General features: G+C 35.4%; 1 protein-coding gene across 1 annotated transcript; it reads right to left on the bottom strand.

Moving 5' to 3' along the window:
- Nucleotides 1-1,913: 1,913 nt before the first annotated feature.
- AAE13 (AMP-dependent synthetase and ligase family protein) lies at nt 1,914-9,247 on the bottom strand. The gene is made up of 17 exons (XM_088517849.1): nt 8,992-9,247; nt 7,850-8,019; nt 7,384-7,587; nt 7,072-7,261; nt 6,872-6,960; nt 6,444-6,512; nt 6,232-6,285; nt 5,955-6,062; nt 5,398-5,496; nt 5,077-5,169; nt 4,878-4,955; nt 4,683-4,787; nt 3,773-3,863; nt 2,890-2,963; nt 2,528-2,707; nt 2,174-2,227; nt 1,914-2,064 (listed from the first exon to the last, which is right to left on the bottom strand). Exons 1-17 carry the CDS (start codon nt 9,137-9,139, stop codon nt 2,020-2,022), a joined length of 1,851 nt encoding a protein of 616 aa, XP_088373975.1. The 5' UTR covers nt 9,140-9,247; the 3' UTR covers nt 1,914-2,019.
- Between the last annotated feature and the right edge of the window lie 5,902 nt (nt 9,248-15,149).

Raw genomic sequence — 15,149 nt, 5'->3', positions numbered from 1 at the left:
GTTCTAAGGGTATTATGTGTTATACTTGTAAATCTATATAAAGAAACTAACTTTCATTCATTAAATAATTAGTCATATTTCATCGAAACTTATATGTATCAAGGCAATTTAGGATTTGTAGCAAGAGATATGTTATTTCGTATTCTCTTGTCTTTTTTTTTTCTTTTATGCTATGTGATATTGTTAATCCATCTTTAAATCAATCTTATTTAAAAAAAAAAAATGCCACAGCATCTAGTGTCATCCTTCTGGGGTCCTTCTGGCTAAGTTGCGTTTTTATAAAAATAAAAAAATAAAATAAAATAAAACCAAAAAAACCGGTTCTTAAAGGGTTGCTAGTTTGTGTTAAATTACCAGTTATCCCAAAAGTTTAAGATGATAGAAAAAAGTAAATTTAATCACTTAATCATTACATTAATACTCCTTCACACGTGTGGGCTCAAACTCTATTTTAATAGGTGAGGTCCAACATGTAAAATATTTTAATTTAAATAAGGGGTGAATTAACAGAGTCAAGATTCAATCTCAGGACTTTTGGTTCTGAAAACATGTTAAATTACAAGTTTTCCCAAAAGCTTAAGCTAATAGAAAGAAATAAATTTAATCACTTAATCATTACTTTAATAATTTTCTCTCTCTCACATTCTCTTTCTTGTTTCTCCCTCATCTCTCTTCCTCCAAAAGCACAAAAGGTTGCCTTTTGGGTTTCTTTCATGTTATTCATAATTTATAATTTTTAATGTTCCAACCAAAAAAAAATGATTTTAAAATGAAGTTGATTAAATTTGGTTTCTAAAAATGTAGGTAAATGTTTAATAAACTTGTAGTTAATTTGAATATTGCGAATTTCGTTTTTTACATGTGAAACGTCATTGAAGGACCGGTTTCTTGGTTTAAAAATAGGAAACGCAGACAAACAAGAGATGGATTTAGATTTAGCAACTTTTTGCGTTAATGGAGGAAGAGAGAGCTAGAGAGAGATGGATTTTGCGTTATGGAGGAAGAGAGAAGAGAGAGAAAACTAGTGGTAGATTGACAATACCAATGCCACGTCAACAGATAATGATGGGAGAAAGAGAAGAATAGCATTTCTCTTGTAGAAATATCCTTCCTCTTAGAGGTACTCTAAAGTTCTTGGAATTACCCGACTACCCTAAAAAATCCTTTAAATTACTTTCCTTTTTTTCACCCAATTTCCTCTTTCATTAGCCACATATGCTTCACTTAGGCAAGCTCTTAACAGCCTAAAAAAAAAAAAAAAGGGTAAAGTCTACTTAATCCCCTCAAACTACCACTCCAATGACAATCTATCCCCTAAACTATCAAAACAATGACAATGTACCCTGAATTTTAACAAAATAACGAAATTACCCTTACTAAAATAAAAATAAAAATACTAAAATTTATTTTTTTTTCAAATTTTTAAGAGTTTTTGTCTTATTCAAAATTCTATAGAGGTAATTTTGTCATTTTGTTAACATTGGATTGGGAGTAAATTGTCAATGGGACGGTAGTTTGAAGGGATTAAGTAGACTTTATCAAAAACCAAAAAAAAAAAAACCAAAACAAAAAAAATCGTCAGTCACTGTTTTATGCACTTTTTTATCTTGGATAAATGACTTGCCAGTATTTCAAGAACTATTGACATAACATGGCAACAACATTAGGAGACATAACAGACAAGACAAGATGAGCAAGTAGCTTTTACATAACTTGGAGAACAAATCACAATGGCATGAAATATATGATATAAAGTAAACATTTCTACTTCTCTGTATCCCCATTAAATATTTATTTTATTTTCTCTTCACGGTTCTGTAATTGCTATGGGGTTGCTATACATGGCGATGTAGCAGTTGTTTATAATAAATAATAAAAATATGTGGAGACAATATTTTGAAGTTGAGGTCCTGAGGATAACACATCAGTTTGTAGAGGTTTTGTAGTGAAACTGGTAGTAGCTCTAGCATTTTCCAAACTTCAATTAATCCTTCACTTCCATCCGTAATAAGTATACATTTACTGTTCAACGGCCACCACTTTCTTCAACTCTTTCTTATTCACCTGGAATTAGACATTAGGAAAGTGTAACAAAAGAAGGAACTTTTACATTCCCCTCCATAGCTTTCACGGTAAGAAATAGAGATTAAACGATAAAGTGAAAGCAATTCACCTTCCCCATAGCATTGCGAGGCAGCGAGTCCCACAGGAGCAATCGAGTTGGTAGCTAGAGAGACAGTGTAATATATTATTAGTCAACGGAATCAAGTTTACTTCTGCACAAGACATTCAGTAAGCTGGCATACCACATGCCTAGCCAATCAAATCCTGTTAAAGAAAACTTATCTCCATGTTTGAAAACAGTGCCAAACACAGCCTTAAAGTCTAGCAACGTGTATCAAACTCAACACAAAGGACTCATATATTAATGGAGAAAGGAGGAATTCCTTTTTAACAAAATTGGAGCTTTGCTCTATATTTCCCTATTGAGGAAGGGAACAAGTGATGGTCATGCATGCTACAATACCTTGTATGGTGCAAGTTTGTCTTTAGCCCAAGTGCGGAGTTCTTCCAAGCTTAGAGCAGGCTTTAAATCTTCCTCCTGTTTTCTCTTTGTGTCTGCGTCAGGCACAATAAGCGCACAAACCGCTTCTCCGTAATCTTTGTCTGGTAAGCCCAACACACAACATTCTGCAACAGCTGGATGCTGTACAAGAGAAGTTTATTGTGATTTTCATTATATTTATTGAAACAATTTTCATTTTTTGCCACTTTCATATGTTTTGATCAAGAGTGAAGAATTTTAGAAGAACAAGAATTAAATCGTACTGCAAGAAAGGGGATATCAATAACTATACGTAGAGATTTGAGAGGATGAGAAGTACTTGCCTGCAAAATAATTGATTCAATTTCTAATGCAGATAATTTGTATCCACCGACCTTCATAATATCTGCACTTGTACCTGATACACACACAACACTATTATAGCACAAACACATGTAACAGCTGATTTATGGAACACTAAAATATGGTTAAGCTTGATACTATATTGTAATTAGCATAAGATAATTTAAATTTCGGCCCATTTATTTGCAGTGTGAGAGGCAATTATAATATGAAACTGCAATCAGCCACGTAACACAAAAAAACAATAAGTTTTTTGACTGGAATTCGCATGATAGTCTTATTCAACAAAGAATGAAACTAGTTTCATTTTTTCCCCTAACCAAAACAAAAAATGGGTGGAAATGGCTTGCACATATTTTATGCCAAGTTAAATGGGTAAAATATGTGCTCCTTACCAATAATACCAGGTTTATGAACGTACACATGGCACATTGCATTGGGACCAAAACAACACATCAAGCATCATTGGATCTTTGGGCATCATCTACTCCTCTCATTCCTTTAACTACTTAGAGAAAAAAAAAAAAAAAAAAAAAAAAAAAAAAAAAGAACCGTTGGGCCCGCGGGTATTATCCCAGATTGCTATGGTAGGAGTTCAATATAGCCCTATTAAGTGCCTAAACTACTTTGAGATTTAACAATTCTTCTTATGCAATGGGCTTGGGACTCATGGTTAATGGCCTTATCTACTCCCTTTTCTCTAATTCAAAAAAAAAAAAAAAAAAAAAAAAAAAAATTGTGAAGAAGAAGAAAAGAAGCACCATTGAATACCAAATTAAAAAGTGTCTCATGCATAATCTCTGAGATAAAAATGAAACGAAAAACATAAATAAAAATACAAGCACAGAGTCTTAATTTCCTTACGTCCCAAAATTATGTAATATCCATCTTCATCCACTTTACCGGCATCTCCAGTCTTGAAGAAGCCACCATCAATAAATGATTCCTTCGTTACCTATAAAAAAAAAAAAAAAAAAAAAAAAAAAAAAAAAAAAAAAAATCCATTACAAAAGAGATCTTGCATGTGTATTCCATATTCCATATCTATTCCACCGTTATACCAATTCCTGGTCATATGTACATCCTTTAACCAATAGGAGTAACACCTCACCGATATTCATAGACTAAAACTCTGAGGGGGCATGACACCTAAAAGCCATGTGTCACAAAATGATTCATACCCAAATCTAAAGCATTAACCAGACTTATGAACATTGTAGCACATAGGGTATATGATGTCACAATTATCAGATCATGGCTTCCATGAAAAAAAAAAATGAACCCTGCAGATTTATGAAAGTCATATAATATGCATTTATCTATGCAAGTGGTAAGAAATAATCTGGGAAAAACACAAAATATAATTCTCCATTTGAGGAAATTTAATATAACCTAGTTTATTATTGTAAAAGACCAACACAATAACACATACAGAGAAGAGAGCAAGACTTAATTTGGAGACAAGATGATGCAAAGTCCTCTAGAACATACAATTTGTTTCCCCATAAAAATATAAATAGGGAGTCATTAAAAATGAAAGTTGTCCCCACCAATAAAGATCTAGTTTAAATAACTCTTCCCCCCTGTAGGAATAGAGTGTAGAGGTGAGGCCGATGGTTCAATCCATTGGCTATAAAACTTACCAATCACAAATAAAAGTGAAGTTGTCCCCAAAATCATAAATGTACTTTGAAAAAAACGTCATCAGCTACTGAACAATTACAAAGGAATAATAAGTGATGGGCTGAAGATATTACATTATATCAGAAAGTACCTCAGGAAGTTTCCAATACTCCTTAAACAAAGAAGGGCTTTTAACGCAAAGCTCACCCACCCCATCAGTACCATCTCCATTTTCATCTTCTGCCAGAATCTTGATCTATCACAAAGACAGAAATGTTGCTGATGAGAATCCAAGAAAAAAAAGTATCAATGAACATCAATATTCTTTCCAATTAACCTGACTAACCTGAACACCAGGGAATGGCTTCCCAACAGTGCCAGCCTTCCGCATACCATTTAAAGGATTTGATATTGCCATGACAAACTAAAAACATCATACCACAACTTGTAAGAATTATACTTTCTGATTAAACAAAGAGTATATGATCCTTCATAGAGTTGATCAAAAAGAGTAAAAAATAGGACCTGAAGTACAATTCACTTACTTCAGTCATGCCATATCTTTCCAAAAGGCGATGTCCGGTGATGGCTTCCCATTGGTGCATGACAGGTTGAGGGAGTGCAGAGGAGCCACACATCTGTGGAAGGGGGGGAAAAACAAAAGACGAGTGGAAAAAAGAAGTAAGTTCATCAGTGACTTTGAATATGGGAACAACCAGAAGAAATGTAGAGGACAATCCACAAAACAAAAAAGCAAAAAAACGTTTTACAACTGTAGAAGGTCAATCATCAAACAAAATATTCATGGTTACCCTTTGAACTGAATCTTAAAAGTTGCATCTCAAAAAATGTCCTTTTCTACCTACCATAAGTCGCAACTGTCTTGCTGCAGAGGCAGAAGCAGCTTGTAACTCTGGATCCATTGCTACATACCCTTGTATCAATCGAGTATACACAGTTGGAACCTATATAAATCATTTCACCATATCAACACACAACTGTGACAATTTCATTAACGCACGCATAAATACTTAATATTAAAACTACATACTAAGAAGAAAAACCTTGTGAATTAGAATCTCATTAAGATTCAATCTATCTTAAAGTTCACACCATGAAAAGAGATATAGCTGAATAATAGGCCTACTCTTAGATCCATACCGAATAAATATGCCTAACGAAATCTGCATAATGCAAGGCATAACCCACTACGGCTAATGTGCTACAAAAAGATAAACTTGCAACTTCAAGAGGTACAATTGAAGGATATTAAAAAATTAAAAATTAAAACCCACCAAGCAGCAGTAACTAATATTTAACATACAATGCCCCTATTCAGGCAAGGGAGTACACCAGGTGTACAGGTACCGTAAAACGTGATCAGTATTTACATATACATGCTTGGGATAAAGACCAGACTTACTCCTGTAAATACAGTTATAGCATCATTTGCCTTAGTGCCATCCACTGGATATGATTCACGCCATCTCTGCCAGATTCCCCTCACACTAAATTTCGGCATAAACTCAACCTTCAATAATAAAATCAGATATGTTACAACGAAAAGTATAGCAACAAAAGTGAAGTTCAATACTTCAGCTGGATAGAAAGTAGAAAACAGTGACTCGGAGGGAAGGAAAAAGAATAAGGAAAAGGCATCAATCATGGAACTAACAGAAACATAAAGTAAAATAAATTACCGTTGAACCCACATAGAGAGGGGCAAGCAAAGCATTAAAAAGCCCATGAACGTGTATATATAAGTTAAGGATCGTTGCAACACTGAATTTCCAAATCAAGCTTTATACAGCAGCACCAAAGAAGCTAACAAAGGCATACATTCAAGCTACAATCATATGAAGAACTATGGAAGTTTCACTATCTAAATATATAATTAAGTATGATGGATATGATGTAATGGTAGGCAGTGCAAAACTTGATCAGCCGGTGCATATTCCCAAGCTTCTGTCAATGTTTGTACCTGAAACTCAAAGTTGCAGCAAAAATCAATCCAAAAAATAAAACATAAATTAAGATAGCATAGGTAAAAAAGAAAATATTGCATAGTTACCAGTAATAGTTTCATTAGCGTGATATAAGCACAACTTACTCTGGAGTTTGAAAGCATGCATCATCCAGATGCAAAATGTTCAGAGCAAACACTTGGAAGAACAGTTATCGATAATAATAGAATTCTAGTAGAATCATCATCTGCTATATATATATATATATATTATACATGACAACCCTGAGGTTTTTCACACACAGGATATGTAGTTTATCATGGACCAATGGGTTTAAAAGCTTAATTAAAACTCATGAGGTACATGGTGTGCATACCTGTGCAGTGATGCTTTTGTGCGTGTGAACAACTCCTTTAGGTTTACCCGTTGTTCCACTCGTGTATATTATTAATGCCGGATCCTCGCCTGCATCATTGGAAGTGACAAAGTACTGGATGATAAAAATGCTGTCCTTTAACTTTCTGCCCTGCTATTACTATGATCTATAATTTCTCAAAAGGTATATCACCATCTTACTCGAGTTCTCAATATTTCCCTGAAAAAATCCATGTTCATCTATTTCTCCATGTGGTGGATGATCATGTACATCTTTCTGTGAAGAAATACTGGGAACAGGTGGAATTAGAGAAAATCGAGCAGCACATTTTGAAGCAACCTCTTGCAGCAACTCGTGATGATCAAAGGTACTTAGCACCATGGAGACATCCTATAAAAGAAAAGCAGAAGCGTTCAATAAAAACAAGTCCACAATAAAACCCAAAAAAAAAAGATACAAAAGAAATATTAATATTTACATTAAATAAATAAATAAAGCATTCCTTGACACACCGAATCATTCATCACATGTAGGAGCTCAGCCTCTGGATAGCTGAGTGCAAGAGGAACTGCAACTCCTCCACTCAACCAGGTCCCTAAGATTCCAGCAACAAACTCAGCTGAAGGTTTGGCCACAATTCCTATTCGAGCTCCACCAAGATGTCCATGTCCTCCCTTGCCATCAACCGAAAGAGAATGATTTTCATGTTTGCAAGTCTGAACAAACCAATAAAGATCCAATCAGTATTAAATATCAAATGAATGTGGGAATTGATTTAATATTAATTTCTTTAATGGGTTAACTAAAAGAATATTGCTAAAAAATCAATGAACCAAACCAGGAATTCTTATACTTCAATTACTAACAAGTGATCAGCATAACAGAATACCTGCATATCTTACAGAATTTCTATAGTGCTTCCAATTCAATATAAAAATCACATACTCAAAGTAATAAAAGTAATTAACTAGTACTCACAGTTTTTAATTCACTGCTGCTTAAAATATTAGATATCTTCAATGCAGATGAAATGAGTTGTGTGTAACTGTAACTTTGCTGATCAGCTCTAATAGCAACACTATGAAGAGCTGCAGACCCCTGCCTACCAGCTGCTTTGACCACCTCCATAAATGTACCAGAATGTGATGCTGTAGAATAGAACAAAGTGCATTGTTAATATACTTCATGAGATACTTAGCATTCATCTGTTACAACATTGGTTCTTCAAAGACATCAACCCTTGCAACCCAAAACCCCATTACAAGAAAGGGCTTCGTAATGTCTCTAAGAGACCCTCCACATAGTTTCAAGAACATTTGAACCTAGAGACATTGAATAGCTCCAATGTTTATGATAGGATACTGAAACAAGGTCCAGAATGGGATGACTAAAAGTTCTTAGTCATCACGATGATTTGATTGTATAAAATTGGCATTCAGATTTCCCAAATTACACATTTGATCAATCAATGCTTCATGGGATTGTACCTTTAAATGCTATGTAAAACACAATGGAGGCGTTGAATTATCATGTTGGTCCAGTTTCTTATACCGTTACTCATAACTCCATCTTTATCTAATTTAATTATATATGAATAAAAAATAAGGAAAGAAATTAAAAATTTCCTCTCACTATTAATAATTAAACGGAATTGAAACGAATAATGACATTGTTTCATAGGACAGACTCAATTTCTCATATACAAAATAATTTAGATAGCAAAAAGTGAAAAACGAAAAAAATTTGCTTACGTACAAGAACATCTAAACAGTAGACCCTATTAGCCAAGCCAAATCACTATATCTTTCACAATCTTAATTCATTTTCTTTGAACAACAGCATCACACATAAACACATGCATGTTTACATTCATGATTCATACATATTCTCTCCTTGGTTTCCGAGAAAATGCGTTAGCAAAATTAACAAAAAAGAGACCCCCCCCCCCCCCCCCCCCCCCCCCCCCCAATCATCCCAGGCCAGTTAGTCAGTCATTTCATCGAGCACAACACGAAACACCCAAAACTTTGATTCCATTATATTTTCCCTTCCTGTCATACTTTTCTACAGTTTTCCCATCAACCAAGCAGAGAATTCCCACACAAGAGAGCAACACTCACACGAGTAAGGCCGAGCTGAACAGACACAAAACCGAGTGCTCGTCCGCCTGCTTAGAGAGAGAGCAACAAAACGCGAAGAAGCTGAAGATAAAGTCAAAGGAGGCCTAAAGAAGTGGCAGCTGAAGGATTTAAATGACGAGAAACTCATTGTGGGAGGTAGGTGGGCGCGTGAGAGTAATAAATAGCGCTGCAAATTTTTGGTTTGTGCGATCTTTTGGGGGTTCAGTGCATGTGGTCGTTGGTTGCGGGTGTTGGGTTCATTAAATCGGCGACGATTGGTGGGTTTGTGTGTCTTCAATCTTGAGGAGAGTTTCGTTGAAGAACGGAAGTGAACATGTTTAAACTAGCTTTTGCCTCTTGGATCTTGGCGACTACGAGGTCTGATTTGTATTATTATGGTTTTAACTTTTAAATGTGGGAATGACTCTTGGTTTTTTTTTATTATTATTATTTTATGTAAGTATAATGGGCAATGGAATAGGATGCAAATGGAATATTATGCAAATGAACGGAATAATATTAAGTTAGTTATATGTGAAGGGTATTTTTATTTTTTTACTTTTTAAGAAACAAAAATATTCTTGTAATATAATTAACATGATATTTCTCTAGTTAATTAGGGAGGAAAATCATTTAAATAGGAGAGATCCGATTTTTTTAAATATAAGGGTAAAATTGTGTCAAAAAATATAAAATAATAATTTTTTCATTCTTTCTAAAAGAACCCGCTCTTCTTCATTTTATTTAAAATTGAAAGATCCGATTTACAAAATTTGGGTGGAAACAAAGAACATGAGTGCGCTTTTTGAGTTGACAGCTAAAAAATAAAAAAATAAAATGAACAAAGTTAGAACAATGTCAAGTGGGCTAATTTTATTCTTCTTTGCATTTTTATGTCACTTATTCCTAAATTTATAAGAAAAGTCCTCGAGAAATGTTATATATTCCAATTTTTTTTTTTTTTTTTAAGTTAGTTCTCAAATGATGTGTAACTATCTCATAAGTTAGTGACATATTTTTCAAAATAATAAATCTCATAAGATGGTGACATATAATTTGATAACTAACTTTAAAATTCTCGTATCCCCTTAAATTATCAATTAATTGATAATAATATATTCCCCAAACTACTAAAAATTGTCAATGTCCTTCTAATAACAAAAATACCCTTAATAATTTTTTAAATTAAATAAAATTTAAAAAAAATTAAAAAATTAAAAAATTAAAAAAGGGAGAGGAATTTAAAAAAATAAAAAATAAATTTTTTTTTTTTTTTTCGAATTATAGGAGTATTTTTTTTTTCATTTTGACAAAACTGTAGGGTCATTTTATCTTTTTGCTAGCCTTGGGGATACTGGCAATTTTTTGGCAGTTTGAGGAGACATTATCAATTGAGTGGTAGTTTAAGGGAAATATGTGAACTTTTATCTAAATTTATTTATCTTTTTGTGCAGTTGCATTGGGATCCATATGATATAGTTTCATTAATTATACTTTAATTGGTCCAATTTGATTTGTAGACCTATTATATGAAAAGTTTTATTTTTTCCTCCAACTTAGATCACTTTTTCTTTTTGATATCTTTTAACATTAAATTATTAAAATCCATATATTACTTAAAAGAAAATACAAACTAAACTTCATGGGATTAAAACATAACTTGTTTAATCATAAGTAGATACTTTGAACTCAACCTAAATCACAAATAAATAAAATATAACTTTTCTGTAAATCTCATATTTGAGATGTAATAATACATCTTTTTAGAAAACTGAAGAGAATAAGTATTACTTAAAATTATGGTATATGACGTGACTAGTGATTGCATACAAGTATGGAGGCAATTGATATGACCGCAGTGGCATTTGGTAGCTTTTTGGGAGCTTCTATAAGAAATTGTACTCGCCCGAATTTAGAGTCTTGTTAGAAAATTTAAAAATATTTTTAATATCTAAAATAATGTGTCAGATAAAAAATTTGTATGTTTAATAAAAAATTTCAAAAATATTTATTTTACTTTTTTTTATTTTAAAAATTGTCAAAACAAACTTTTAAGAAAAGATTAAAAATAACTCTAATTTTTTCTCTAGGGCTCTCTCAGAAACCTAAAGGAGAAGTAGCTTTCTTTTAACACAAACTCTTTATAGTGGTTGTGGGCAGAAAGGCATAGTTACGGGTTCCGGATTATTTTCTAGTTCCAGAAGGAGAAGGAGGGGTGTCGGTGTGGGATATGGAGGAGAATCTAACAAAATTTTGGGGGAAGTTTACTTCGATAGAGGAGGAACAAGATGGACTTGAAGTGTAAGAATAGGACGTGGAAGAGATCTCAGCAAAAGGGACCCAATGCCTTGTAGGGAAGCTTATCTCTGAGCGTTTCATTGGAAAAGAATCCATTCGATCAACGTTGATGCGAGACTAGAAACCTATGGGGTTGTTGTCCTTCAAAGTGCTGAGGGAGAATATGTTCCTTTTAGAGTTCGAAAATGAGTGGGATAAAACTAAAATAATGGAGGGTAGGCCGTGGATATTTGAAGGGCAACTTTTTTTGTAGCTGAATATGACGGTAATATACCCCCAAACAAGATGAATTCTAATACAACAGCTTTATGGGTTAGAATGTATCATCTCCCCTTGTCGTGCATGGGGAGGGAGAAAGGATATAAGTTGGGTGCAACTGTGGGGGTGGTGGAAGAAGTGGATACTAATGAAGATGGAATTGGCTGGGGAGAATTTTTGTGGGTCGAAGCTTAAGTAAATGTCCTTAAACTGTTGCTGAGAGGATGGATCCTAAAACTGAAAAACAAAACCCTGTGGATTGATTTTCAGTATGAAAAAATTCCGAAATTCTATTTTAAGTGCGGAGTTATCCGTCATGGAGTAGGGGGTGCGTGAATGAAGAGCTACGGTGGAAGCATGATAGGCGCAAAGAGAATGAGTATGGGCCATGGTTGCGGGCTAGTTCCCTCAAACAGCAACCTAACATGAGTATAGGACGGTATGGTGATGACAGTAAGTTCCATGAATCGGAGCCACCCCAAGGGACTACAGATTTCTGACTGGTGATGCAAGAATCCTTAGAGAGTAACTGGCGCCAATTAGGAAAGATTCGGGACATGATCAAGAGGGCAGGTTCGGATATTCTGCCATCAATACAATTGCTGCAACGGCTAAATTTACTTGCGAGGTGCATGATATGTTAATGATAGGAGATTTGGAGGGAGCAGAGAGCAGGAGTCAGGGAGATACAATGAGAAAGTCAAGAAACTTCCATAATGGGAGTGCCTATGGAAAGGAAGGAGAGGGTGCAGATTTTTTGGGGGATGTGGAAGCGCTAATCCAGCGTGGAAAAACCCACGACTATCATCTCAGAGGAGATCATGGGTGTATCCAAAGAAGGAAATCAGTATGGTAACGTGCCTTCCTTTCCTTCTGAGGATGGGGTCAACTCTAGGATTTTATTTGGAGGATCGAAGCGAGGCGAAAATTAGGGTATCAATATATACAATAAAGAAGAAGAGGGACATCCAGTTTCAAAGGATAGTATGGGAAATAAAAGTAAAGCTGACTTGTCAGTTTTGGTAGCTGCTGAGGAAGGGAAATGTGCCGAGTCAGAGGGCAGGAAGACACTTAGTGAGGGAACTTTCCTAGCCTTTAGAACAATGATGTGGAAGAAGTGGGACTGAATGCGAGCCAAACCAGCAGCAAAGGAATGTTAGTCTGGGTCCCTGCAAGGCGGATGTTTTGGGGCTAAGTGGAGCAAAGGTAGTACGAAGAAGAAGGGTAAATGGCAAGAGGTTGACAACCATGATGATGCGAAGAAAATGGCAGCAGCTGGTTCTCAGCCCCGCTGGGAGCCATGATTATCCTAACTTGGAACTGCAGGGGACTTGGGAACCCCCAGTTAGTTCGGGACCTTTGCCGATTGGGGAAGGACAAGAAACCCAACTTTGTTTTCTTAATGGAAACCAAACTTCAAGCACACCAAATGGAGAAAATCAGAATGTGCACCGGCTTTGGGAGTGTGTTTGTCATAGATAGCATTGGCCGGAGTGGAGGTTTGGCGTCATTTTGGAGCTTGGAGGTAGCGGTTGATATTCAAAATTATAGCCGACGTCACAATAATGTTGTGGTGAAGGTTGCGGGAGATGGGCAAGGTTGGAAGTTTACAGGCTTTTATAGGCATCCAGAGGTCGTTAAGAGAAAGGAATTGTGGACTGTTGTACCAAATACCACCTAAATTATTAGGCGAATATTCGGTACGTTTTACTCCCAAGTGCACAAGATCAAAACGATAGTATATTAGGTAAATACGATATCATTCCTACGAGAATTGGTGATTTTGCTTAGAATTGCTTTTCAAAATTAAATATTTTTGAATTGTCATGAATTGAAAGATTAAAACGAAAATAAGAATAACGAAAGGGCTAGGGTTTTGACATCCACCACTAATCAGACTAATTAAGGTAACAATATGCCAATGTTCCAATCATGCCGGTATTCTTCATGCCAGCCAACCTAAGGGCATGGTATTTACTCTAATTCTTTTCTTTCTTTAATGATTTAGCATGGTATCTACTAAGTTGTTCTTTAAGAAAACATAAATCTATGAAAATCAACAAACACATGAAGCCTAGGGCATAGTATCTACTCTCGGTTCTCCATGTTGATTACTCCAAGAACCCGTGATGAGATTCTTTTGTCACTTTATTAAGCTCAGGACTCGGTCATCCAAATTGAATTAAATAACACATCCAAACACATGCATATGATGATCAGGCACATTCATATGAGGAATTCAATTAACCAGGAAATAATCAATTTAAATATACCAAAATATGAGTGTCACAAAGGCGCCAATATTGAAATCTTAAAAAAGACATGATTAGGGCTTCAATCTAGCCCCTAACAAAAGGTTTAGCTACACATGCTTTGGATGCTAATCATCCTAACAATAAAATAAAAATGAAAAGGAAAAACCAAAACCGCTTCTTGAAGTAGCCTCCAATTCTTCCCTCCAAGATTGTATATCTTTTCTGAAGGCTTAAAGGTCTATTTATAGGATTAGGAGAAGCCTAGAAGCTCTAGAAAACCTAGAAAAACCGTAGGTTTTTCTCCTAATACAATTAGGATTTAGAAAACCTAATTTAAGGTGGAATAGGTGTCCTGGCCGTATGCCTGTGCTCGAGTGCGCCCGATCCCAAGTTGGTGCGCTTGAGCCTGTGGCTACGCTCAATCTTAGCTTTGATGCACTCGAGTGCTGGTGCGCTCGAGCCTTGCTAATTATACGATCGAGCGCTAATGCGCTTGATCCTTGCCCTTGTGCGCTGCTGCACTCGAGCTTAACTTGCATGCGATCGATCCCAAGCCTCCAACTTTTGCCAAAAATGCTTTTTACGCTCGAAACTTTCCAGAAACGCTTCTTTTTTTTTTTCTTTTTTTTTTTTTCAAAAACCTAAAAACTACATGAAAGCACAAAAACAAAACAAAACATCATAAAATAACAAGACTAAGAGATTAACATATGTAAATTAAGGGACTAAAATATGTATATTTTAGCATTTATCATGGACCCTTCTACGTTAGCTTAGCACATTTATGCCGTCTGGAGACTTTAACAAAATAACAAACGATGTGGAGAAATATGGAGGGTGCAGGAAACCAAGATGGCAAATGGAGGATTTCCGTGCAGCTATTGTTGGAGGCCGGTTGGCTAATCTTGGCTTCTCGGGACCAAAATTCACTTGGAGTAACGGGAGAGAAGATGATCAATTTATGATGGAACATCTCAACCGAGCATTGGCAAATGATGAATGGTAGGACTCTTTTCCCATCCGTAAGGCTGAAATCCTAGCTACTTGTTCTTCCGACCATGCGCCTATGACTATAAATTTCCAGAAAAGTTCTCTTCCTCGCCGAAGGAAAGGCACTTTGTTCCGTTATGAGACAGTTTGGCATAAGTGTAAGGAGAAAAAGAGGTGATAAGGAAATGGAGGATTAAGCAGAATAATAGGGGAGGATGGAAACCAGTTTTGGAAAAACTGGAGGAGAGCAAAGGCTTACTTCTCAAATGGCAAAAGGAGAATAGAAGCCCATCTGAAGAAATTCTCACCCAAACTATACTAAAACTCCTAGAGCTTCAGGGGGAGGAGGTCGCATGG

Source organism: Corylus avellana, chromosome 6, assembly GCF_965113065.1.
Source record: "Corylus avellana chromosome 6, dhCorAvel1.hap1.2, whole genome shotgun sequence".
Taxonomy (NCBI): Eukaryota; Viridiplantae; Streptophyta; class Magnoliopsida; order Fagales; family Betulaceae; genus Corylus; species Corylus avellana.
The sequence above is the reverse complement of the archived record's forward strand: the minus strand, read 5'-3'. Positions and strand labels throughout refer to the sequence as shown.